Source organism: Cherax quadricarinatus, chromosome 3 (genome assembly GCF_038502225.1).
Source record: "Cherax quadricarinatus isolate ZL_2023a chromosome 3, ASM3850222v1, whole genome shotgun sequence".
In the NCBI taxonomy this organism is placed as follows: domain Eukaryota; kingdom Metazoa; phylum Arthropoda; class Malacostraca; order Decapoda; family Parastacidae; genus Cherax; species Cherax quadricarinatus.
The window spans coordinates 71,877,758-71,905,741 of NC_091294.1; the positions used below are offsets into that span (position 1 = coordinate 71,877,758).

A 27,984-nucleotide genomic window follows, 5' to 3' on the forward strand; every position below is an offset into this window, starting at 1 on the left:
GGAGATAAGGTTTGTCTCAAGATAATAACCTATCGGCTGGGTATAAATACTGCTTCACTCCGCCACCAGCCAGACAACACAACCTGTCACCATGATAAACTTCTTGTTCTTGTTGTTGCTCCTGGGTAAGTAACGACTATAGTGTGTTAGGTAAGACACATATGCAACACTTAGACAACTTTATTCCGAAACGTTTCGCCTACACAGTAGGCTTCTTCAGTCGAATACAGAAAATAGGCAGGAACAGTAGAGATGTGAAGACGATGTAATCAGTCCATCACCCTTGTAGTCGTAGAATTTGAGGTTGTCAGTCCCTCGGCCTGGAGAAGTTCAGTTCCATAGTCAGGAACTATCTGAAGATCAAGCGACAGTGCGGAGACTTAAATACTGTCGGAAGGAGAGGTGCATAGTAGTAGTAGTAGTAGTAGTAGTAGTAGTGAGAATGTAACCACTGATAGGTCATGTCCCTCTCAGATCCAACACTTCTCACTTGAAAAGCTTGTCCAAGGTGTTTTCTGTACCAAGATGCCACGTGTTGCAGTGTCTGACAAGATGAACATCAAAATGGTATACAATACCGACAGGTTGTTAGGTAAGACACATATGCAACAGTTAGACAACTTTATTCCGAAACGTTTCGCCTACACAGTAGGCTTCTTCGGTCGAATACAGAAAATAGGCAGGAACAGTAGAGATGTGAAGACGATGTAATCAGTCCATCACCCTTGTAGTCGTAGAATTACACCTTGGACAAGCTTTTCAAGTGAGAAGTGTTGGATCTGAGAGGGACATGACCTATCAGTGGTTACATTCTCACTACTACTACTACTACTACTATGCACCTCTCCTTCCGACAGTATTTAAGTCTCCGCACTGTCGCTTGATCTTCAGATAGTTCCTGACTATGGAACTGAACTTCTCCAGGCCGAGGGACTGACAACCTCAAATTCTACGACTACAAGGGTGATGGACTGATTACATCGTCTTCACATCTCTACTGTTCCTGCCTATTTTCTGTATTCGACTGAAGAAGCCTACTGTGTAGGCGAAACGTTTCGGAATAAAGTTGTCTAACTGTTGCATATGTGTCTTACCTAACAACCTGTCGGTATTGTATACCATTTTGATGTTCAACGACTATAGTCATTCTTGATTGCAAATAAAATTAGGGCTTCAAGTTCATGTGTCACTGTTTGTCAATATATTGTTAGTGGTCTGGTATCGTGGTGGTGGTGTGTCACCGTCTCTTAACATTCTGGAGATGGCCTGATCTTTGGATGTCACTGCTTTTAGTATTTTGGTGTCTGGTTCATTTATTTTTTGTTAGGTAAGACACATATGCAACAGTTAGGTATCTATATCTATATTGTTTCATACCATGGAACAATGCTCTTCTCCAGACTGAGGGACTGACCACCTCAAAACTTTAAGGGTGATGGACTGATTACATCGTCTTCGAGTATCTTCTGCTTCTATCAACTTTTCTGTACTCGACTGAAGAAGCCTACTGTGTAGGCGAAACGTTTCGAAATAAAGATACCTAACTGTTGCATATGTGTCTTACCTAACAACCTGTCGGTATTTTATACCATTTTAATGTTCATTTATTTTTTATATATTGACTGTGGTTTGGTACATGACTTTGTATCCCGGTAAAATTTTCCTTTCGTTTCCCTTTTACAGTTTTCTGACAATTTCTGGAAGACGCATTAGGTAATATCCACTTTTAATACGCTGAGATTGCTAAAATCATAGTTAGATTTAGGCAGAGCAAACAGGGTTCACAACTGTACAATATATAGTGCGGTGACTCCCCTATTGTGTTGTTAAGTGAAGTGTTTGGATATTCTACATGTCTGGAATGAATTCATTCCTAGGATATATTATTGCTCAGAGTGCATCGATAGTTTTGCAATTCGTATATTCACTAATGCACAAGCACAAACACTAACTTACAACAATGATTCTTTATTGCATCTTAATAAATTCAGAGTTGTTTTCAGACATGAGGACTCTAGAACAAGTGTAAAAAGCAATAATCCTCTAACTAAATACATTGTTTACGATCTTGGTGGTTTGTCGAGAATTGGAACAAGTTAGCAATGTGGAGTCATGATATTAACCATCACGAGCAGGCGCTTATTACTGTTCTCAGAGGACGAATATTTTGTAGAGTCACTGGAAGTTCTCTCCTAAAACTCTTTTGTGAGTGGAGGACTGTTTACAACACTTCTATGCTGGAGGTAGACATTGCATTTTATGTACATATTCTAAAATCTTTGCCATCTTAAGCCTGAAATATTTCATTAAAGCGTGTTTGATTCTGTGATCTTTTCCTGGATGTGGTACACCAGAAAAGTCATTGATCAGTATCATGGCTGCAGGTACTGAGGCACTAGGGATGACTGTTTGATGAATGTTACAACAAGGATTCACTTGAAGATTGAGACACTTTTGCAACATATGGGAATCATAAGGGTCTCAATCTTCAACTTGTCTGTTTTTAAAAAATTTTTCACAAGGATTCACTTGTCTAGCATGTAGGCACAGCAGCACCTAGTTAATTACAAAGTCATTCACAAGTATTGGTGGTTCTATCTGCAGGCTCCCATTCTATTTGGCCAAGAACTTGATGACAGGCGACTAGATTTGTTCTTATTGTTGGACTCTCTCTCTTGTTCCTAAACAAAGAAGGATTTGTCAATGCTGACAGAAACGATATACTTCGATTGTGTACAGGCGACGACGTTCTACCTACGAAGAACATTCAGAATTACTGGGCTGAAATTATTGAACGAAAGAGACCACTTAGCTTGCTACTGAAGCATCTTCCTGTGCTGGCTGTTTGACGATGTCGTGTACAGAAGTTAAATGATAGTGCTGTCTCCTGGGCTCCGCTCGTGTCTATCTCTCCTTTCCCCCCTAGCTAAACTTGCAGGAAAACATTCACTTAAGACCGCTGGTGCCAAGAGTTGAATTCGTATAGAAGGACGAACATGGCAGTAGTACTGGCTTAACTAGGTCAAAAATGTGCCAGTTAACCTTACTTTTGTTGATTGTAAAACACCTTTTATTGTACATCAATAAAGGAATGGATCAGACTGCCCGCACATGTCAAAGCCAGTCATAGCATGAGCCAGTTCAAGAAGAGTGCCAAAAGGTGTCTGATGAATGTAGCTACAGAAAGAGAGGGGAATGATTTTTTTATTTTTTTTAGCTAATACACGTGTAATTTTACCTTATTCCTAGTATTGACCCTCGTATTGTAGATAGTCTTAATGACCCTCGTATAGTAGATAGTCTTAATGACCCTCGTATAGTAGATAGTCTTAATGACCCTCGTATAGTAGATAGTCTTAATGACCCTCGTATAGCAGATAGTCTTAATAGTATAATAATACGATGTTATCTCCATTATAAAATAATAATAAGATACTGTCACCTTTATTTTCTAATAATAATTAGGTATAAAGGACCCTAATGGAAATAAGTCACTCTGTCTGACTTTTTTGGGCTGTCCTAGGTCTCTACACATATGCTGCTATGAATGATAATCTTTTTTTATTTATTATCACACTGGCCGATTCCCACCAAGGCAGGGTGGCCCGAAAAAGAAAAACTTTCACCATCATTCACTCCATCACTGTCTTGCCAGAAGGGTGCTTCACACTACAGTTTTTAAACTGCAACATTAACACCCCTCCTTCAGAGTGCAGGCACTGTACTTCCCATCTCCAGGACTCAAGTCCGGCCTGCCGGTTTCCCTGAATCCCTTCATAAATGTTACTTTGCTCACACTCCAACAGCACGTCAAGTATTAAAAACCATTTGTCTCCATTCACTCCTATCAAACACGCTCATGCATGCCTGCTGGAAGTCCAAGCCCCTCGCACACAAAACCTCCTTTACCCCCTCCCTCCAACCTTTCCTAGGCCGACCCCTACCCCGCCTTCCTTCCACTACAGACTGATACACTCTTGAAGTCATTCTGTTTCGCTCCATTCTCTCTACATGTCCGAACCACCTCAACAACCCTTCCTCGGCCCTCTGGACAACAGTTTTGGTAATCCCGCACCTCCTCCTAACTTCCAAACTACGAATTCTCTGCATTATATTCACACCACACATTGCCCTCAGACATGACATCTCCACTGCCTCCAGCCTTCTCCTCGCTGCAACATTCATCAGCCACGCTTCACACCCATATAAGAGTGTTGGTAAAACTATACTCTCATACATTCCCCTCTTTGCCTCCAAGGACAAAGTTCTTTGTCTCCACAGACTCCTAAGTGCACCACTCACTCTTTTTCCCTCATCAATTCTATGATTCACCTCATCTTTCATAGACCCATCCGCTGACACGTCCACTCCCAAATATCTGAATACGTTCACCTCCTCCATACTCTCTCCTTCCAATCTGATATTCAATCTTTCATCACCTAATCTTTTTGTTATCCTCATAACCTTACTCTTTCCTGTATTCACCTTTAATTTTCTTCTTTTGCACACCCTACCAAATTCATCCACCAATCTCTGCAACTTCTCTTCAGAATCTCCCAAGAGCACAGTGTCATCAGCAAAGAGCAGCTGTGACAACTCCCACTTTGTGTGTGATTCTTTATCTTTTAACTCCACGCCTCTTGCCAAGACCCTCGCATTTACTTCTCTTACAACCCCATCTATAAATATATTAAACAACCACGGTGACATCACACATCCTTGTCTAAGGCCTACTTTTACTGGGAAAAAATTTCCCTCTTTCCTACATACTCTAACTTGAGCCTCACTATCCTCGTAAAAACTCTTCACTGCTTTCAGTAACCTACCTCCTACACCTTACACTTGCAACATCTGCCACATTGCCCCCCCTATCCACCCTGTCATACGCCTTTTCCAAATCCATAAATGCCACAAAGACCTCTTTAGCCTTATCTAAATACTGTTCACTTATATGTTTCACTGTAAACACCTGGTCCACACACCCCCTACCTTTCCTAAAGCCTCCTTGTTCATCTGCTATCCTATTCTCCGTCTTACTCTTAATTCTTTCAATTATAACTCTACCATACACTTTACCAGGTACACTCAACAGACTTATCCCCCTATAATTTTTGCACTCTCTTTTATCCCCTTTGCCTTTATACAAAGGAACTATGCATGCTCTCTGCCAATCCCTAGGTACCTTACCCTCTTCCATACATTTATTAAATAATTGCATCAACCACTCCAAAACTATATCCCCACCTGCTTTTAACATTTCTATCTTTATCCCATCAATCCCGGCTGCCTTACCCCCTTTCATTTTACCTACTGCCTCACGAACTTCCCCCACACTCACAACTGGCTCTTCCTCACTCCTACAAGATGTTATTCCTCCTTGCCCTATACACGAAATCACAGCTTCCCTATCTTCATCAACATTTAACAATTCCTCAAAATATTCCCTCCATCTTCCCAATACCTCTAACTCTCCATTTAATAACTCTCCTCTCCTATTTTTAACTGACAAATCCATTTGTTCTCTAGGCTTTCTTAACTTGTTAATCTCACTCCAAAACTTTTTCTTATTTTCAACAAAATTTGTTGATAACATCTCACCCACTCTCTCATTTGCTCTCTTTTTACATTGCTTCACCACTCTCTTAACCTCTCTCTTTTTCTCCATATACTCCTCCCTCCTTGCATCACTTCTACTTTGCATCACTTCTACCTTGCATCACTTCTACTTTGATAATCTATGTAACTGTATTTGTGTATTCCTCAATAAACTTACATGTACATACTTCCTCACAAAAAGTGTGGGAGAACGCCGGGACGGAAAGATAGATAGATAGAGAGAGAGAGAGAACTTGCATGTGTGGGTGTCTGACCCAAGCTGAGTGGACAAGTCATTCACTTAGGGTTATCCAGCTTGTGCTATCCAGTTAGGGTTATCCAGCTTGTGTCATCCAGTTAGGGTTATCCAGCTTGTGTCATCCAGTTAGGGTTATCCAGCTTGTGTCATCCACCTAGGGTTATCCAGCTTGTATCATCCACTTACGGTTATTCAGCTTGTGTCATCGAAGTAGTGTTATTCAGCTAGAGTATTCCAGTTACAGTCAACCAGCCATGCTCTTCCGACTAGGAACTTCCAGTTACGATAATCCAGCTGGGGTCATCCAGCTAGGGTCATCCAGCTAGTGCCTTCCAGCTAGTTTTCCAGCTAGGGTCTTCCAGCAAGGGTCATCCAGTTAGGGACTTCCAGATAGTCTTCCAGCTGGGGTCATCCAGCTAGGGTCATCCAGCTAGTGCCTTCCAGCTAGTTTTCCAGCTAGGGTCTTCCAGCAAGGGTCATCCAGTTAGGGACTTCCAGATAGTCTTCCAGCTGGGGTCATCCTGCTAGGGTCTTCCAGCTGGGGTCATCCAGCTAGGGTCATCCAGCTAGTGCCTTCCAGCTAGTTTTCCAGCTAGGGTCTTCCAGCAAGGGTCATCCAGTTAGGGACTTCCAGATAGTCTTCCAGCTGGGGTCATCCTGCTAGGGTCATCCAGCTAGTGCCTTCCAGCTAGTTTTCCAGCTAGGGCCTTCCAGCAAGGGTCATCCAGTTAGGGACTTCCAGCTAGTCTTTCAGCTAGGGTCTTCCAGCTAGGGTCATGGAGACAGGATCAACTAGTCAGTGTTACTAAGGCTTTCTTCACTAAATTGCTGTTTTTTCACAGGAGCTTCTGCCAGTTGCTTCAAGCTGCCGCAGAAGTTTATAATGAAAGGCGGTGAGTATTATCTTTAATTAATTTCTCACATTTATTCTTTAAAACACCTATAATGTACTTAGAGCTTCCAGTTGATCTTCAATTCTTTCTATTTATCACATCTTCTAGATATTCAAAATTCAGTCATGAGTAATAATTTACTTCTAAAGAATCATAATATATTGTTTCTTTTATTTCTGTTTTATTCATATACCTTATCATACCTGGCACTATATTACCTTGTACTCTCTGGCACTATATTACCTTGTACTCTCTGGCACTATATTACCTTGTACTCTCTGGCACTATATTACCTTGTACTCTCTGGCACTATATTACCTTGTACTCTCTGGCACTATATTACCTTGTACTCTCTGGCACTATATTACCTTGTACTCTCTGTAACATGATGATTCATGACATGTGTCCTGGCTACCGTACACAACTTTCTTCTTCATACATCTGGTGGCCCTCAGAAATCGTTATTCGCTCAGTCCTTCGGTGTACGACTCCTATCCTTTCTTATTCTGTGTACGACTGATATTGTTCAAGATTTAAAAACGTTGTATTTTGCTGCTATTTTCTCCCTGTGGTGTGGCCCTTTGTCCATCTTCATATACTTGTCCAGTTCTCCTGATGGAAGATAGGCTATATAATACCTCCACTGCTGCCTTGGATTTCCTAATGTTAAAGTTTCTGGTGTGTCTAAAGTTTCTGGTGTGTCTAAAGTTCCTGAAGGTTTAAAAAAAAAATTAAACTTTCCCAATACAGTCTTCATTTCCTCAAATTTACATTGATTTCTATTCATAATTGATTCCTATTCACGACTACGGTGCTTTTCACACCAACTCCAAGGCTAAGGGACTGATTACCTCATCTTTTGTATATAGTCCTTCTGTCTTCCATTCATATCCTTGAATTTGTATTGATACAGCCACTGGATGGAGAAACTTCTACAATAATGATGCCCAGATGTTACACATGTGCCTAATTTCCATCCTGTCGGTATTGTAAACCATTCATGTACAGCATGTATAGTGTTTAGAAAACTGTCATATTGATAGCTCTCTTCGTTACCCTAGTTCACAGATGATAAGTGTTCTCTAAGCCCACTGTAATTTGTTAAGCTAAAATCTGGGATCGTTATGAGTTATCCCTACTATCATACTTCCTCATCTGGTCACAATTAAATGTCACATTAGTTACACTTGTGTCCTTTTACTTAACATATCATACTTCCATTCAGTGTTAAAGGTAATTGATTTGTGGTCGCTTGCACCAAGTTCCTCTGTAATGTCTAAATTATTAACACTCGTCACACCAGATCTTTGATAGTTCCATTTTAGCCAGTTGATATGCACATCACATTTAGGCTTCCGCCGCCCAGGGGTGTGAATTCTGTAATTTGGATAAGTGACCTTTTTCACCACCTTGTACGTCTCATTGTACCTTTAAGGCATTGCCAGGCACTGGCTCCAATACTCGCACCTCCTCTCCAACTTCAAGAGCATGGGGCACTGTCTTGTGGTCTAATAGTCTCTTCATCTTGGTCTGGCTAGTGTGCAGGTTCTCTGATGCCAGGCACTTCATATAAGCCAAATGGTCTAGCTAAGCGTCAACGAGGGTCTCATCTTCGAGACTGCATAAAGCTTTGGATGAATGTTGAATAGGGATGGTATGCTGATTATGAGCTAATGTCACAATTAAAAGGTTTGATCTGGGCACAAGGCTTTTCCCGAACGTGACACTTGAGAAGGATCCTGCTTATTAAGAGAACCTCTTTTACTGTCTCTACCTCTATTGTGACCACGGCTGTGATGACCACGAGAAAATTCTCGGAATATACTTTTGAGGTGAGCAAAACACTGAGAAGTGTGATGGTCATGTACATTATGGAAAGTGTAATATGGTAAGTTAGTACGAGAACTTTGTTGCATACATTGTTTCTTATAGCTCAAACAAGAACCTATAACTGGAGGTTATGGTGTTGTTTCCTAATATCCCAACAATATTTAGGAATATGTCCTCTCTTGTTGCAACAGTAACACTTGCTAACATTATTACTGTGATTACTGTTAGCAATACGAGCTGAATGAGTACTCGTTATATTTGCCCTAGAGGAAGGACGAGACTGAACATGCGCCTTATCTTGAGACTGAATAGCTGTTACACAAACAACTCGATGAAAGGAAAATCTGTCTCTATCTAAAGGCAGAAAAGTACCTGCATCAACGATTGATCAAAGCTCTCAGAAGATCCACCATAGGTTCTATATCCACCGAAGGTGGGCTGTCTGAGAACCTACGCTCAGTAGCATGTGATAATAACTGCTTCATCGCTCCGAAAGCAGAGACCTTATCTATATCGAGGGCAAACTCCTTGCATCGTTTACGGATGAAGGTTGAGAATTCTAAGGATACCTTAAATGCTCTCAGCATTTTGTGAATACGTATGAAATCTTAGCTAGGGATCCATTAGTAACGAACATCAAATGACGTAACACTACATAAGGATCAAAAACAGCAGTTGGAAAGTAATACTCGCTGGGGAAGTCTTCATACTGTGATCAGCGAGTGAAATCTTGCAATGACGGCAGTTCATAACAACACTGGCATCTCCAGAAGTGGAAGTGCAAGTCGAATAATACTGTCCTCAGATGCAAAACCTTTAAATACATTGTTAGCGGCATTGGGACATACATAGGTAAGGTATCTAATGGTTCTCGAAAACAAACGAATTGCCTATATAATCTATGTTGTGAATCATTAGGCAAAACATTATTATTATTATTATTTTTTTTTTCAACAAACCGGCCGTATCCCACCAAGGCAGGGTGGCCCAAAAAGAAAAACGAAAATTTCTCTTTTTAAATTTAGTAATTTATACGGGAGAAGGGGTTACTAGCCCCTTGCTCCCGGCATTTTAGTTGCCTCTTACAACACGCATGACTTACGGAGGAAGAATTCTGTTCCACTTCCCCATGGAAATAAGAGGAAATAAACAAGAACAAGAACAAGAAAGAAAATAGAAGAAAACCCAGAGGGATGTGTATATATATACATATATATGCTTGTACATGTATGTGTAGTGTGACCTAAGTGTAAGTAGAAGTAGCAAGACATACCTGAAATCTTACATGTTTATGAGACAGAAAAAAGGACACCAGCAGTCCTACCATCACGTAAAACAATTACAGGCTTTCGTTTCACACTCACTTGGCAGGACGGTAGTACCTCCCTGGGTGGTTGCTGTCTACCAACCTTCTACCTATTATTATATTATTATTATTATTATTATTATTATTATTATTATTATTATATTATTGTTATCATTATCATTATTATTATTATTATTATTATTATTATTATTATCCTGAGACGCCATTAACATACACTGAGTGGCCAGTTTATTAGGTACACTTGTACACCTGCTCGTTAATACAAACATCTAATCAGCCGGATTAGAATGGGAAAAAAATGCCATCTCAGTGATTTTGACCGTGGAATGATTGTTGGTGACAGACGGGTTGGCCCAAGTATCTCAGAATCTTCTGATCTCCTGGGATTATCACACTCAACAGTCTTTAGAGTTTACAGAGAATGGTGTGAAAAATACCATTCAGTGAGCGGCAGTTTTGTGAGCTAAAATGCCGTGTTAATAAGAAAGATCAGAGGAGAATGGCTCGACTGGTTCCAGCTGACGGGAAGGTGGCAGAAGGGGAGGAACATGCCCTTACCCAGTACTAGAAGGGCGTACCTAATAAAGTGGCCGCTGAGTGTACAGGAGAGACTGGTAAGAAGAAAAAAACATCGCACCCAGAATTCTCATTAGTTGGCAAGAACGAAATTCGCTCTAATATAAATTTCTCTTATTCTTTTTACCTTTTTCTTGAATTATCCAGTTTGTTTAATTATCTGATGTATATATATTTATTTTGTCGAGCTTTATCATGTCATAAAATATTAGCAGAGCAACTTGTATGCCTATAAGGCACAAAAGTTGCTCTCCTACAGTTCTGGTATATCGTCTTCCTGACGTAACTCAAACTTTAAAATACAAGAATCTTTGCATTACATTACCCTCATGTTGTCTAGTGCTGCTAGTCTTACAACCTCTTTCATTTTCAAAATATGAAATTACCATTTGCTGCCCCGTTCCTGAGATCTCTTGTCTATATAGCCGAAGATGTTGAAGATATTGACCACTCTGCTTTAAGGAGCCGAAACATGAGTTCGAAAGCCAAGGGTCGTAGACCGAATTGGGGTTCCGATGTCCTCCTACTGTATAGCACTGATAAGTTGATACCTAGGTATCTTTCTAGAGTCTGTGGTGATGCACATGAGGACCTTCTTGTGGATCATGGATGGTCCTACCCATCGCCTCAAAATAAGAAAAAACAAAATTTCATGAACAAGAAGAAATGTAAAGCATCAACGAAGTCAAAAATAATGAGAAGAGATTGTATTGCTATGGAAGACGCTCAGATTCGATCCAGGGAAGGAAAGGTAGGTCCCATTCTTTGGATCAAGTCACTCAACAGCATTAAGGAAGCTCCCTAGAGGGGATGACGATTTGCTGAGATAAGTAGAAGTATCATTTGATTGCGACGAGACTGATATAATATTTTGGGACGTGAACAAAGCTTGTGTATCATTGCTGTAACTTCAAGGATGAGTCCTGATTCATCTCGTTCTATCCTCTGACTTCACGGAAGGAAGGTTGAATGCCCTCATTGATTTAGGGAAGGGAAGGAGTCTACCAATGTTAACTAGGCATGGCCTCCCCGGCTACGACAAGGACATGGAGCCTCTCGTGTCCACATCTACTGCAAAGTAGGGGATTTTGATTATCTCTTAGATAGGTCATCAAAATCCCTTATCCGTTATGCCCTCCATGACGATAAGGAATATGTACTACTATAGATTAGCTTATATTCCTTTTTATCCTTATTTGCGAATATTCGTGTATGCTCGTGTATATGCTACACGTATGATAACGATGAAATTTGTAACCGGTGATAGTTAATTGTCTTTCTGCGAACTGTCAACATTCACTTACCTGCAAGGTAAACACACATTAATAGAAGGTGTCAGCTCCAGGTAGACTGTGCAGGGAGTATCCCCAGTTAAATGCACAAGTACGCTCACACCTTGAGTATGCTCCACTTTCTTGGTTTGCCTGCCCCCCCTCTCATCTGCGACTGCTTGACAGAGTAGAGAACAGAGCAAGACGTCTCATCTCTCGCCTGGACCCATCCTGGATAGATCTGTCATTTCAGCAGAGCCTTCAACATAGGAGGGATGTGGGTGGCCTTACTGTTATGTACAAGGCCAATATTGTCAAAATACCACACTTGGATCCACTTCGAGGACAGCGTGAAACAAGCTTTTATGCCACAAGACGGGCAGAAAGCAGCAACTTCACTCTGGTTGTACCCTTCTCCAGAACATCACTCCACCTGAGATCATACATACCCAGGATGACTCGAGTATGGAACACATTCGTTCAGCATAATGATGTCAACGAGATAAAGTCGGTTGATCAAATGAAAATGCTGGCCCACAGATGGCTCCAACTTCATCCTGTTCCCTACTTGTATGTCTCATAACAATAAAAATGCTTTCAAATGAGCTGATGTAGGTAACAGCTCTTAGCTTGCCAATAAAGTTAGGAATCCTTAACCTGTAAATAGCTGTCAATAAAGCTAGGGATCCTTAACCTTGTCAAACCCTGTGTAAAAAAAAAAAAAAAAAAAAAAAAAAAAAAAAAAAAATTTAAAAAAAAAAAAAATCATTCAGTCTCGGCAAGTATCTTCAGTCATACCCTTCACCCGTACCTTCAGAGACCATCTCTACTTATTCCCTTACCTTTCACTTCGAAAGTAAATGGTATAAAATGCCGACACAATAGAAATATAAACACAAGCAGTATAATGTGATCCTTTATTGACAACGTTTCGCCCACACAGTGGACTTTATCAAGTCACAAACAGATCTACCTGGGTGGAAGGTAGATTTGTTTGTGACTTGATACCTTCCACCCAGGTAAATCTGTTTGTGACTTGATACCTTCCACCCAGGTAAATCTGTTTGTGACTTGATAAAGTCCACTGTGTGGGCGAAACGTTGTCAATAAAGGATCACATTATACTGCATATGTGTTTATATTTCCACCTTACACTTCATTGAAGTATACCACTTGTACCTTCCACCCACACTTTCAGACCGCAACTTCAGGAAATATCCCCAGTTATTCTTCTCATCCACACTTTATTAAAGTATCCCTAGTGTGCTATACCTAGAAAGTGACTAATAAAAAATCTCACACATCAGGGATTAAATTTAATGAACAAACTAACACATAAACTATGTAATGTCAATTCTCATGATTATTATTTGCATTATTGTACTCTTAATATTATTGCTTATATTTGTCTATATAATTATTCTGTTCGCCGAATTTATATTATCTAATATGAACTGTTACTATTTATTCAGTGAAGGAAACCAATGATATTAGAGTGCAGTTAGGTTAGGAGAGAGCGGTGTGTAAGAAGCTTTTATCTGACCAGATGTCAGTAGATTGTTGATCTCATGCAAGAAGTTATGATTGCCTGGTTCCCAGGTCTGACTCTCCTGAGGGAAGATGGCGCCACATTCACTGCTAGGTCACAACTGTGTGGCCTTCCCGTAATGTTTCGAACATTTTACAAGGAAACTTGAAGGACTTTTCCTGTAGTTTGAGAGCCCTATTTGGGTTGCGGAAGAGGGTTCTGGGAATTTTTCCCCTCTCACCCAGGCAGCCTTATTACGTAAAGTAAAAGGACACAAGTGTAACTAATGTGACATTTTTATTGCGGCAACGTTTCGCTCTCCAGGAGCTTTATTAAGCCGTTAACGGCTTGATGAACCTTCTGGAGAGCGAAACGTTGCCACAATAATTGACCTCTTCGTTTTCGGGCCGAGAGGTTGTGCTACGCCTTGCTCCTGCATTCGTTACTCACCCTTGGTGGAGGACGGACATTGGCTGTTGCTCTAGCATCTGTTGGTAGCACTGAGTGATTTTCACAAGATGGCGCAGGCTACCAGGCGGAGAATCAACACTGGGTGTATTGAGGTGTTCAAAGGAACGGTTTATAATACCAATGCATCTGTTATGCTACCTGCCATCTTACGAGATACCTACTACATCAACAACGACGATCTGTATGGAATTGCCTTAAACGGAGCTACAAGGATCTTTGTGAAATTCGAAATGCGATATATAACAAGATGGTGGAAAACTACCAAGATGTGTGTATGTTGGTTAACCCTGGTTTAGAAGTACGACTGAGGGACGTGTCCAAGTATTAAAGTTACGGAATGTCCCATTTGAGGCGGATGAAGAAGATATAAAAGCAACATTCAATGAGTATGGTGTTATACATCAGGCATCAGTTGGAAGGTGGTCTGATGGTATGTATGCTGGACTGCGTGAGGGATCCTTTACCCTTAAGATATCTTTGCGCAAATCTACACCATCATATGTGGCACTGAGTGACTTTAGAACTCAGGTATATGTAACATATGCAGGGCAGAGAAGAACCTGTAGACTGTGTGGAGCGTATGATCATATGGCTGCGATGTGTCCTCGTCGATCGTCATCTGATACACATGGAGAGGGGAAAGAAGTGGGGAAGGAGAGATGTGACGACCCAGTCTACAGGAGAGCATCTTCAGGATCGTAGAACATGGTGTGAAATCGTGGAGGACAATCCGGAAGAATGTGCAACATTACCGGAGGTCTCTCAGGTTATTGAGAATATGCGTATAGAGGATGAGGTGAGACGAGTGGAATTGGATAGTCAAGTTACGGCTGCAATAGACACTGTTATACAAGAATTCTTGGATGATCAGAATGAGGACGGGACACTACGCGTGGTGTCGGATGGGAAACTTGTAGGTGAGGGTGGAATTCATGAAGTGGGTAATGTGGGTGATGGGGATAGGCAACCACAGAGGATTTGTGAGGTTGTGGTTGAAATGCACAATGTTGAAAGTGCAGATGAGGGCATGCACATAGTAGAGGCATCATGCAAGAAAGAGGCAGGTGCTTCTGATAGTGATGTCCTAACACCAGCGCAAAGATCTGGTAAGAAACTCTCAATGGATGTGCCAAAAAAAGTATCGGGGGGGGGGGAGAGGGGCAGGTTAAAGGTGAGGCAAAGAAAGGATATTGTGAAAAGTATGTTGTGCAAAAACGTAAGGACACGCAAGGATATCGGTCGATTGGTAAGCCCCCGATAGCATTTTTAAGTGCCTAATATAAAGTGTAAATGGCCTAAGGGCTGATGTGAAGCGCAGGATCTTTAGTGATTTTTTAAAGAGACTTAGAATACAAATCATATTTTTACAAGAGCATAATTTTAAGTATGGAAGGGATTTGTTGGTAGATGGATATAAAGTTTATGCTGGGTAAACTGGGAAGCTTAAGGGAGGTGCTGCTGTTTTAATAGCTGAGACCAGTCCTTTCCAATTGTTACATTGGGAAGAAGGGGGAGATGGGAGAGTATCGAGGGTGGATGGGGCATGGGGTGGGGTACGTGTGTGTTTTGTGAGTGTATACATGCCGGCGGACAGCAATAGACGTGTTAAAGAGGATTTTGTGCGGGACACACTAATTTATCATATGCGGGGGTTACCTGTTTATTCATTATTTGGAGGAGATTGGAATAGCGTGATACGTAGGAAAGATATAGAGCCGAGGGGTGCAGGGTGTGTTTTGGGGGTCCTACTGGATGTTTTAGGGGGAGCAGGTTTAGTGGGTGTTGTGAGGGGGGGAGGGGGGGAACGTGGAGCATACTTATATGAGGAGAGGATATGCGGCACGATTAGATCGTATTTATGCTTCTCCGGGGATACAGGTTGCTAACACGGAAATTATAAATGTTGTATTTTCAGATCATAGAGGAGTGGTCGTGGATGTGGGATGGGGAGGTTTACCAAAGCGTTACGTGAGTTATTGGAAAATTAATGTGAGCTTGTTAAGGGAGTTGGAAGATGGTGTTAGTTTTGTTGAGTGGTGGACAAATGAAATGAAATATGGATTACAGAGATATTTGAAAGGGCAGTTGAAACAGTGCTATGAAGGTTTTAATGGGATATATCCGGTTCAAGAGATTGAGGGCATCAAAGCGCAATTGATGGAAATGCAGAATGCAGGATTTGATGGTGAAAGATTGAGAGATGGATTGGAGGATGTTTTATGGGGAGATAAGTCATACGCCTGTGTATTGCGGTGATTAAAGATACGGCAGAGGATAATGACTATGATGAAGTTGGACGTACATACGGATGTGGGAGGGTATAAGGTGGGACAGAGGTTAGTTACTACGGAAGGTATGAGTGGTTTTAGTGATAAGTGGTTTGAGATATATATGAGAGGGGGAAAAAGAAAGATGGGAGACCTGAAGATTTTAGAGAAGGGGATATAGAGGAACCTAGAGTCATCAGATAGAGTGGTGATAGAGGAGCCAATAGATGAAGAGGAAGTGTGGATGGCTTTAAAGGGGATGAGTGTCGGGAAAACACCTGGGATAGATGGAATCCCAAATGAATTTTATTTGAGCAACTGGGAGGTCATGAAGGAATTCTTGGTGGTTGGTAAATGTGATGAAGGATAAGGAATGTATGAGTCTGACACAAAGAACAGGTGTTGTAGTTATGGTTCTGAAGGGGGAAGTACAGAATAGCATCCTAGATTACAGAGGTTTATCATTAATGTGCGGGGATTATAAATTGTTTGCCAAGGTTTTAGGTAATAGGTTGTGTAAAGTAATCGGAAAGGTTATAGATACGGGAGAGATGGGTGTGCCAGGGCGAACAATGTTTAGTGGGCATGGGAGAATAAAGGACTATATAGAGAAGCGTAGGAAGGACGGCGGAGATGTACTTGCTTTGGATTGGAAGGCGGCTTATGATTGTGTAGAGAGAGAGACATTATGGATGATTATGAAGAGGATGGGTTTCGGTGAGGAAATTGTGCGGTGGGTGGAAACTTTATATAGAGGTGCAGAAATACGAGTACAAATAAATGGAAGGGTGGGGAAGATGGTTAGTATGGGTAGGGGACTGAGGCAGGGATGCCCCATGTCTCAGATCCTATTTTGTATGTCTGCAAGACCCATTCTATAGGTTGATTAATGTAGGGGTAAGTGAGGGGGGAATAAGACATAGGGGTGCTAAGGGTATAGTTGGTTATGTTGATGACACGACGGTCTGGGTGGGGAAGAGGAGGGGTTAAAGAGTGTAGGCAGAATCGTCGAAATATTTAGTGGAGCAACAGTATGTGTGTTAATAGTGAAAAGTCGAAATTACTGGAGGTTGGATCGTGGGTGGGAATGAAACTGGGGAATAGGTATGGATGGCAGGTCGTAGAGCAGGTAAAAATTTGTGGAGTTTTATACAGAGGGGCGGCGCAGGGGGCTAGAGAGGCAAATTCTGAGCGGGTAGTGCAAGGGGCCTTGCGAAGGTTAGGGGGAATAAGATCGAGTGGTTTGACTATACAACAGAGTCATTGTGGTTAATACACTCATTTATCCTAAATTGTGGCACGTGGCTGTGGTGATTCCCTTGATGGCGAAAGATGTGCGGCGAGTGCAAAGTACTGTGTTTTATATGGGGGTATGGTTGTCATTGGCTGCGGCAGACGGTTGTGATGACACCACTGGCGATGGGGGGTTTAGGTTTAATTCCTTTGGGTAGCAGACTGAAGAGCATGTATGTGAAGCACTGTTTTCTGAGATTGGGTGGGGAACGTGGTGTCAGAGTGAGGGATGTGATGGAAGATGTGAGGCGGTGGTGGAAGGGGGGTAGGGACTTAGAGGAGTGTATGAGTATGTTGAGATACTTACTACAGGTAAGAAATCCGGGAAATGTATTAGCGTGCGTTTTGGGGAGGTTGGAAAGATGTCATGAGGTGGTGGAAGGGGAGTGTGTTTTTCCATTATATAATTGGACACGAATCTGGGGAGTATTCCGTAAGTTACGGTTGAAGCCAAGGGTGAGAGAAACTATGTATAGGATTTTACATGGGATTTTGCCAACTAAAGTACGACTGTATCAGATGGGAATTTTGCAGTCTCAATGTTGTGTTTTGTGTGGGGGGGAGGAGGGAACAGCATATGTGGTGTATTTCTGTGAGCATATCGAGAGGGCACGTCTATGGTTTCACAGAGTCTTGGATATGGTGGGTGGGAGAGGGTTAGTGGTATTAAGGGCATTGAGTTTGGATATAGAGGAAGTGGGAGATAGTGTGAGGAGGGCCGTCATGTATTTAGTGGCAGATTATATCTATATATCGTGGGCGATGAGGGAAGTGGGGGAGGGAGGAAAGAACAAGGGCTTTAGCTGGACATTTCTATAAAACAGTGTATAAATGAGGTAGTGTATGGACGTAGATAGGCTATAAATTTTCCGGTATCGTATAGGGGTATGACTGAGAGGGCTGCACGATTTAGTGTTGTAATGGTTGGGTGGACTGGTCTCTGCATAAGGAGGGGGGGAGGAATGAATTACATGGATATAGAATTGCTAGAATATCTTGAATTTTAGCACTGATTTAACCGTAGTGGTGTTTTCATGGGAAGCGAGAGGCGGCTTATTAATTCGATTAGTTGCTATAATGTTATATTATCTTAGTGTGTGAAAGAGCAAGTCTGATATTGCTCTGAAAACTTGTCAATAAACATGATAATAAGTGTTTGCTAATATAAATCTGGGTATATGTATTACAAGTGTGTATTTCAATATCTAGTGTACTGTTATCATATTAGTTGACATTCTTCACTATTGTAAAGTTGTGTTATCTATATATTGTCATAAGGTATAATTATGTTAGTTTGTATTTTATAACTTCAGTGAACAGTTGTAAGATGTTGTGAAGTCTAGTGCAAGTGGCATTTATTTTTTGCACTGGGGAAAAGGATGGGGGGGATGTAAGTCATTATGATTGGATCATGACGACATGCAGTTGTCTATGTGTACACTGTATTTAGAAGACGGGAAGGGGTTGTGAGGATTGTCAATATTTGTATTAATTCTTAAGAAAATTTCATGGAATTCTGTGTAATGACAATGCACACCTATTAGTCGGGTGATAAGTATTATTGAAATATTCATGTATATTGTAATATATTTTGAATAATGAAAAATATATTTTTGTGTAATCTTGTATTTAGCATAGGTGTAAAGGGATAAAAAGAATAGGGGATGAGGGATATTTTGTGTCAGCACAAAGATAAACTCGTGGTGTGTATTTCGAAAATGAAAATTCATGTTTTCTGTGGAGGGGTTCATTTATTTATTAATGTATTGTAATGTTTTAAATAAAATAAAAAAACAGGGGTTTAACTGTATATAAGTATGGAGTATATAAAATTGTTTAAGTAACTGTTACTTTACGAATATCTTGTGTGTACAGTATGAATAACAATGCCAGTGATCATAATTATTTATAAATGAAATTACAAACGTGTCAAGGACACGTTCTTGGATTAATGTTTCATTATTTTTATATTTATTTTTTCTTTTCTTTTCTTTTTTTTCTTAAAAACAAAAAGAAAGAAGTAACCTAACCATGGAGGACCCAATCCATGACCGCGCTACCCCCGGGCCCCTTCTTGTTACCGCACCCCGTTCTGACCTTGCCTCGTCTTTTGACCACTCTTCGGACACTCCTAATGCCCCTGTACCTCTTGCTGGTGCTGTTTCCTCACCCGCTTCAGGTACTAGGGTTTCGACTGACTCCTTCGATTTATCTGACCTTCGCTCTCCTTTGACTATGCTTTCGGCGTCTCTCTCTACGGTGCGGCAATTTTCGAATAGCCAGCCCGTTCCACGTCGGACCAACTCCGGTCCCACTCCTAAACGCCAACGACAATTACCTGATGATAATACTTCTCCACCTTCTCGTTCTTCTCAGAAAAGATCGACATGTCATGCACTCCCTTTCCACCCTCAGTTTCAGAATGCACAATGGACTAAATTCTTTACTGTACAACCGACTTCCTCTATTGTCTATCTCTCCGACCACAGTATTGGCAAGGCGCTCCTATGCCATGTTGGTAGAGATATTTCCTTTCATGCTCTTAAGAGCGGTATGTGCATCATCACTGTCCAGAATGCTAGCCAAACTCATGATCTTTCTCTTCTCTCACATATGGATACTATTCCTGTCACTATTGAAAAACATCATTCCCTCAATTCTTGTAGTGGTACTGTCATTCTGCCCCATACCATAGTCCAATAGAATTTCCAGACATGTGGCAATGACATTCTCGAACAGCTGGAACTCCAAGATCTCTCAATCCTCAAGGTAGACACTTATGTCCTTCCTGCCCACGGGCAGAGACAATACCCTTGCAATGTGGCTCGTTTAAATTTTGACAGCCGTGAACTCCCATCTTCAGTTTATGTAGCAGGACATCGGTTACAAGTTCGAAAGGTGATCCCTACACCACAACAGTGTAGAAATTGCTGGCGATTTGGCCATCCGATTTGCCCCAGTCTGTGGTGCCGATGACCATTCTAATACGTCTTGCATTCGGCCTTCCTCTTGCCTTGTCATGAGGCTAACCCTCATACTCTCGCCGTTGCCAGGTCTATTTAAATGAGCGGGAAATCCGTTACCTCAAAGAGGCAGAAGGTCTCCCTTATGCTATGGCAGTTTCTCATCTCCGCCTCCAAGGGAGACTACCCCGTGTTTCTTATTCTCATGTTTCAAAACGTCCCCCCACTTCTGGGGTCCCATATTCTGCAGCCTCCTCTGCAGTTGCCAGTCCCATAGTCACTCCTGTATCTAATTCTTTTGCTGTCCTGGGCTCAGACGTCCCTACCTCAACACCTCAGTCTGTTCTCACTTCTTTGTGTTCTCCCTCACAAGCCCCGGTATCGACAAGACCTCGTATGACGACACATCTCAATCGTCCCTCTACTTCTCAGAAGTCCAAAAAATTTCCTTTAACCCTCCTTCCCTTCTTCCACCTCCTCATTTTACCTCCCCGGTCTCTGTACCTGGTTCTTCCCCTCTCACTGGCTCTGTTACAAGTGTGGAAGTTCACCCTCCTCCTCGTACTGTGCCTTCCTTCCCTGTCCTCTCCCAAGTTTCTTCCTCTTCTGCCACCTCCCAGGTTTCTGCCTCTTCTGTCCCCTCCCACACTTCTTCTCCAGTTCCCTCCGCCCTTTCGCACTTGCACCCCCCCTACCTTGGTACAGTCCATTACAGTTCCAATCTTTACTCATCCTCCTCCTTCCATCTCCAATATTGTCTCCCATACGACGTCTTTGAATTCCGAAACACTTGAAGCAGTCTCTGAATATATTGCAGAGACCAAACCATCAATGGACACTGATCCACCCTCTGTTCCTTCTCTTTCCTCTCCTCCATCTGTGCAACTCCTTTCTTTGCAGCGCACCGTTCCTTCGCTGCTGGAACGTTTTCATCTGCCGCCGCATGTGGATTTTTCTAACTCCTCTAGTCCGTAGGTACCCTTGCCTTCAGATTTCTGGTATCTTTATCGTTGCCAATCATGGCCTATTTACAGTGGAATATACACGGCCTCAGGGGTAATCGGAGTGAGCTTCAGATGTTGCTCTCCCAGTTTTCCCCTGTTGGTGTTTGCTTACAAGAACCAAAATTACACTCTGCTGTTATCTATCCCATCTCAGGCTATAATTTATTGTATTCTTCGGATCCTTTTCCTGATGGGACCTTTAATGAAAGTGCCCTTCTACTATGCACTGATATTCCGTACCATCAGCAATTTGTTCGTACTTCGCTGCATTACACAGCAGCCCGTATCCACTTGCATAGGTGGTATACACTCTGTTCTTCGTATCTCTCTCCTTCTTGGGCATTATCTATCCCGGATATTGCCTTTCTTGTTTCGTCATTACCGCCACCACTTCTGTTACTTGGCAATTTTAATGCCCATCATTTCCTCTGGGGGGTCTCACTGTGATTCCCGTGGCATTCAGTTAGAGGCTTTTCTTGCTACCCACCCCCTCCATGTTTTAAATACAGGTACTCACACCCATTTTGATCCTGTTACTCATACTCTCTCTTGCATCGATCTCTCAGTCTCCTATTCCTCCGCTGCACTAGACTTCACCTGGTCTGTTCTCCCGGATTTACATGGCAGGGATCATTTTCCAATCATTCTTACTTCCCCTTCATATTCACCACCTCTTCGTAACCCACGCTGGCAATTTGATCAAGCAAATTGGGACCTTTACTCACAACTAACTGCTTTTAGTGAGGTTCCTTCTTCGTCCTCCATTGATGAGCTTTTACACCTCTTCTCGTCCTCAGTTTTAACTGCATTCTCAGAAATGCATGCCTTGGTGGTCCCCTGCTTGATTTTAAGCAGAAGCGTGCGATCGCTTGCCGTGTCATCCGTGACGATAAACGCACTTGCTGGCAAGATTGTTTCCACCATCACCTCTGCTTCCTCTATGAGTGCAGTCTGGAAAAAAGTACGGAACTGAGTGGTAAATATTCTCCTGACCCGGCTCCTGTTCTGCGGGTTGCCGGTGTTGATAAAGCAAACCCACTAGATGTTGCCAATGAAATTGGCAATCATCTGGTCCGTCTTTCTCTGGGGCTCCACCTATGCCCCTCGTTTCTTTCCTCAAAGTCTGCCAGAGACTTAGCACCATTGGACTTTTCTTCTCTCAGAGAAGAACAGTATAATGTGCCTTTTACACTTCAGGAACTGGAGGCAACACTCTTAGCTTGCCGATCATCGGCAGCTGGGCCCGACGACATTCATATTCGTATGCTACAACATTTACATCAGTCAGCCCTTGCAGTCCACAGCTGTGGAAATCTGCCATTGTTCTCCCTTTCCGCAAACCGGGTACTACGGGACACGAAGCCTCCCACTATCGTCCCATTGCTCTTACCAGTGCAGTTTGCAAAGTGATGGAACGTCTGGTAAATAGACGTTTAATGTGGTATTTAGAGACACACAACAGTCTCCACTCGTCAATATGGCTTTCGTAAGGGCCGTTCTACCATAGACCCCTTACTACGCTTGGATATGTATGTTCGTAATGCCTTTGCGAATAACCACTCAGTTATTGCCATATTTTTTGGCCTTGAGAAGGCATATGATACAACTTGGAGGTATAATATTTTGGCCCAAGCCCACTCCTTAGGCCTCCCAGGCAATCTACCATCCTTCCTTAAAAACTTTTTAACTGACAGACATTTCCGTGTTCGAGTTAATAATGTGCTCTCCCCGGACTTTATCCAAGCTAAAGGTGTCCCTCAGGGATGTGTTCTGAGCACAACACTTTTTCTCCTTGCTATAAATGATTTGGCCTCTAGTCTTCCATCAAATATTTGGTCATCACTCTATGTTGATGACTTCGCTCTTGCATGTGCGGGCGCTGACTGTCACCTTATTACAGTTTCTCTCTAGCATGTGGTCGACCATGTTTCCAATTGAGCTACCACACATGGATTTAAATTTTCCAATACTAAAACTCACCAAATTACTTTCACTAGACGCTCTGTCATCTCCGATCATCCTTTGTACCTCTATGGCTCCCGTATCCCTGAACATGATACAATCAGGTTTCTAGGCCTTCTCTTTGACCGTAGGTTATCCTGGAAACCCCACATTACCTCTCTGAAGGCAACTTATCACAGCCGGCTGAACCTTCTTAAAACCCTTGCTCATCTTTCATGGGGAGCTGATCGTCGAACTCTCCTTCGCCTACATTCCACCCTCATTTTGTCGAAACTCGATTATGGTGACCAGATCTATTCAGCGGCATCTCTTGCTATTCTCTCTAGCCTTAACCCCATCCATCACCAAGGATTATGTTTATGCCTTGGTGCTTTTCGCTCTTCCCCTGTTGAGAGCCTCTATGCAGAAGCGAACGTTCCATCCTTGTCCGATCGCCGTAATGCCCATTGCCTTCGCTACTATGTACGCTCTCACGATCTCCGCAAACCTTCCATTTATAGAATGGTCACTGATATTAGTAGACATTCTTTATTTGTTCGCCGCCCCTGTTTACTCCGTCCCTTCTCTCTTCGCCTACATTCGCTCTTGTCTTCCCTTCAGTTACCACCTTTATATGTTCATGTAGCATCTCACTTTTCCCTACCCCCCTGGGAAGTTCCAGCTGTTCGAGTCTGTTCTTTCTCACTCCCTTGCTCGAAAGCCCAACTGCCTACGGTAGCTTCCCGCTCTCTTTTTCTTGACCATTTCCACTCTCATTCTCATGCCATCGCAGTGTACACAGATGGCTCTAGGTCTTCTGACGGCGTAGGATTCGCAGCAATGTTTCCGGACAGCATCGTATGAGGGCATTTACTACCTTCGGCTAGCATTTTTAATGCTGAATTGTATGCCATTCTTGCAGCACTTATCCGTATTGCATCTATGCCCGTGTCATCATTTGTGGTTGTCTCAGACTCAGGCTATACGAAAATTTGATACACCTCACCCCTTAGTCCTCCGTATCCAACTTTGGCTACACCGCATCTCTACCAAGCATAAAGATATTGTTTTTTGTTGGGTCCCTGGTCATGTTGACGTATAGGGCAATGAACAGGCAGACACTGTTGCGCGGTCAGCAGTACGTGACCTACCAGTTTCATATAGAGGTGTTCCATTTTCGGGCTATTTTGCTGGAATAGCTACCCACCTTCACACCCGTTGGCAACAACGTTGGTCTACTCTGCTCGGTAACAAACTTCAATCTATTAAACCGAGTATTGGTCACTGGCCGTCTTCTTGTCACCAGTGTCGAGTTTGGGAGATCACTCTCTCCCGTTTTCGCATTGGCCACACTCGTCTTACTCATGGGTATCTCATGGAGAGGCACCCTGTTCCTCTCTGTGAGAAGTGTCAGGTTCCAGTATCGGTTAGCCACATTCTGTTAGACTGCCCTCTCTATCAACGAGCACGCAGAATTTACCTCCAACGTCGTCTCCGCTCTACTACTCTCTCTTTACCTTCCCTTCTTGCTGATGGACCCTCCTTTAATCCTGACTCTCTCATTGACTTCTTGACAACGACTGATTTACTCCACAAACTCTGATGATGATACCTTCCGCACTCCCCTCAGCCCTTTCTACCTCAATCTCTTGCTACCCTCTACCCCTTCACTATCCACTGCCCTGCTGTTCTCCGTAACCTAGTAATCATCTTTCTACCTTTTGCCACCTGATACCCTCGCTTCCTTCCTGCCCTGCTGCGCTGTATAGCCCTTGTGGTTTAGCGCTTCTTTTTGATTGTAATAATAACATATATATCTGTACTACTGTTATATACGTAACTACCTATGTATATTTGTATGCACTGTTTTAAATAAAATCTAAAAAAATTATGTGTAATAACTAGGGAATATATCTTCTGGTTCGCTTCAATCTTTTATTATTGTGTTATTTTTCTCGAGAGAAACATTCTCTTTATTTTAAATTGTGTAAGTTTTAGTGTAACAATTATATTAAACAAAATTGGTTTCTATGAAGTAACTGATCAAAAATAAGTCTGTTTCTTTATTGGGTTATCACAGGTCAGGTTATCATAGTTTACTTTTATATGTGTGCCTTTAGGACTACTCTTAAAATAATTGTAGGTCATACCATAAAAATTCATACAATGAACTTTCTGTGGTGTTAAGTAACAAGTGCTAGGTTTCTTATAAATTTAACAAAAAAAGCATATGGGGAATATGGTTTGGAGAAGAGGTGGAAGTGGATGAAATTTATCCCTTTGAGGAAGCTAAGATAAAGACACAAGACTCCTTGCGTTCCTTGACATACATAAGACTGGGACCTGGGATATGGATCGAGTAGTTAATGAAACATATTTGTTTATTTATTCCCATTGGGTAAACAATTGTGCCACAATTATTTTATAAAAAGTTGTGTTATTTACCATTAATCTATCTCCATACAGAAGTCAGCTGTGAATCGCCATTCCAGGAGGTGGGAGGACGTTGTATGTATGTTGACATTTTGAACAAGGGAACGTGGAGTGTTATGCGTAACCACTGTAAGAGTCTCGGCGGCGACTTAGTTAAGCTGAATGATGGAGAGGTGTACGCTGCTCTCATTCGTCATATTCACGGCAACGGTATGTAGTAATTATTAATATGAAGTTATAAGATTCTTCTGCTAATAAAGGTGAATTTCTTTCAAAATGACAAATCATTCTATTCACAATTAAAACGTTCAGAGATGAATCCCGAGCAGACAAATCTCCTTATATCTATTGACTCTGGTCACTTTGCTGTAAATTGAAATTTTACCACGTTCCCATAGACAAACATGAAGATTTTTTTTTATAATTTATTTAAAACTTTATATGCACAATACATAAAAGGAATGTCAGCGAAGCCTAAATGTTGGTAATATTTATAATAACCAATTCGCTACCATTCCACCAGATAACAGAAACACATTTACAATATCACTATATACAATCCTAATATCATTCAACACAAGATACTCCTTAACACAATATATACTCAGTTTTAAACATTATTATATAACTTTATAAACATAAGAAATTAGATAGGATCGTATTATTAATGTTTATTATGACGAAATTAGCTGGTATTTAAGATAAACTTTAATGAAGCATAGACCAATATACAATAAGATAGACAACTCAACATTATTGGATCAAAAGTGAGACACAGTAACTGTTAATTGTATCCCATGATATTCCTTTTACTTCTATCGTAATAACTGGGAATTAACATAGATATTCTTTCATATTATGTGAGAGAGGGGGATGTACATATTCTGAATTACGAAACATGGAAGCACGTACCAGCTAAACCAGTGATGGAACGATGTGATGTATAATGGGCAACAATTGTGGAAAATCACAAGAAATTATATATTATGTTGCAACATTGTTACTCATTATTTTTAAGCCTCTGACACAATGGTAATACGTCGACCTGCCGTCTTGAAAGCTTTTCACATGACTGTGTTTCACATTATGAGAACGGTAGTGTAAAATATCAGACTTACATTTAACGGAACAAAGAGTGCATTTATCCCTAAAATACTTATTAAACTCTCACAGTAAATACTTAGGAATAACTTACTCTCTATACAAGGATCCACTTGCACGTTCGCACTTCACAGTATAAACACCTTCCTGAATATTGTTGATACAGTAAAAGTAAATGTCTTTTGCGAGTATTGAAGGAGGTTTTCAGTTAATTTTAATTTTTTCTCTCATTTTGGAAATCAGCGATAGTAAAATATGTGTTCAAAATAGATTCGTGCTACAATACTGCATCTGAAGAGTTGTGAGTTGCCTGTTATACACTTCCCGTTGTTCGGTTTGTTAGGTTAAAAGTTTATCAAGTGCACGAGGGTCATTGGAAATGCATTTCTTCTGTATTCCAGCAATTAGGAAAGCTTAATGAGTAAATTATTAGCAAATGTAAACAGAACGATATTCAGTTCTTAGTGTCTATAACCCGAGATCTGTAAATAATTTTCTTCGGTATTAACTATTATGCTTCACCCCACAGATAGGAACCATAAAAAAATTACGGAGGACATTTACAGGTTCACGATATTGTATGTTCTTTTAAAGTCATTTGTTCGTTTGGCACTTTAGTATTTATTTTTTTCTATTATCACACTGGCCGATTCCCACCAAGGCAGGGTGGCCCGAAAAAGAAAAACTTTCACCATCATTCACTCCATCACTGTCTTGCCAGAAGGGTGCTTTACACTACAGTTTTTAAACTGCAACATTAACACCCCTCCTTCAGAGTGCAGGCACTGTACTTCCCATCTCAAGGACTCAAGTCCGGCCTGCCGGTTTCCCTGAACCCCTTCATACGTATTTCTCGATACATATTGCATTACATGATATTTTGAAGAAAATAATAAACTAAAAATGATAAAGACATAAATAAAAACAAATGGTATGCATACTAACGAGGGTCATTTATTCCCGTTCCAGGTTTCCCTATAGATTATTACTGGATCGGCGCCACAGACGAGGGACATGAAGGACTGTGGGTGTGGATAGACCAAGAACCTGTACAGATGGGAACACCTTACTGGGCAAACTGTGGCTGTGATAACGACCAGATGCCAACTGGTGGAACAGCTCAAAACTGTGCGCTGCTTGATGCTCATTTTCATTTGTATTTTAATGATGGAACCTGTTCTCAGGAAGCCAATGTTATCTGTGAACAATAAAACCTTATAATACAATCCCAA

At 41.5% G+C, this 27,984-nt stretch overlaps 1 protein-coding gene across 1 annotated transcript; it reads left to right on the forward strand.

The window, feature by feature from the left end:
• Positions 1 to 19: 19 nt before the first annotated feature.
• On the forward strand, positions 20 to 27,984 carry LOC138853771 (C-type lectin 37Db-like). The gene is made up of 4 exons (XM_070092427.1): positions 20 to 125; positions 6,697 to 6,747; positions 25,685 to 25,861; positions 27,722 to 27,984. Exons 1-4 carry the CDS (start codon positions 92 to 94, stop codon positions 27,961 to 27,963), a joined length of 504 nt encoding a protein of 167 aa, XP_069948528.1. The 5' UTR covers positions 20 to 91; the 3' UTR covers positions 27,964 to 27,984.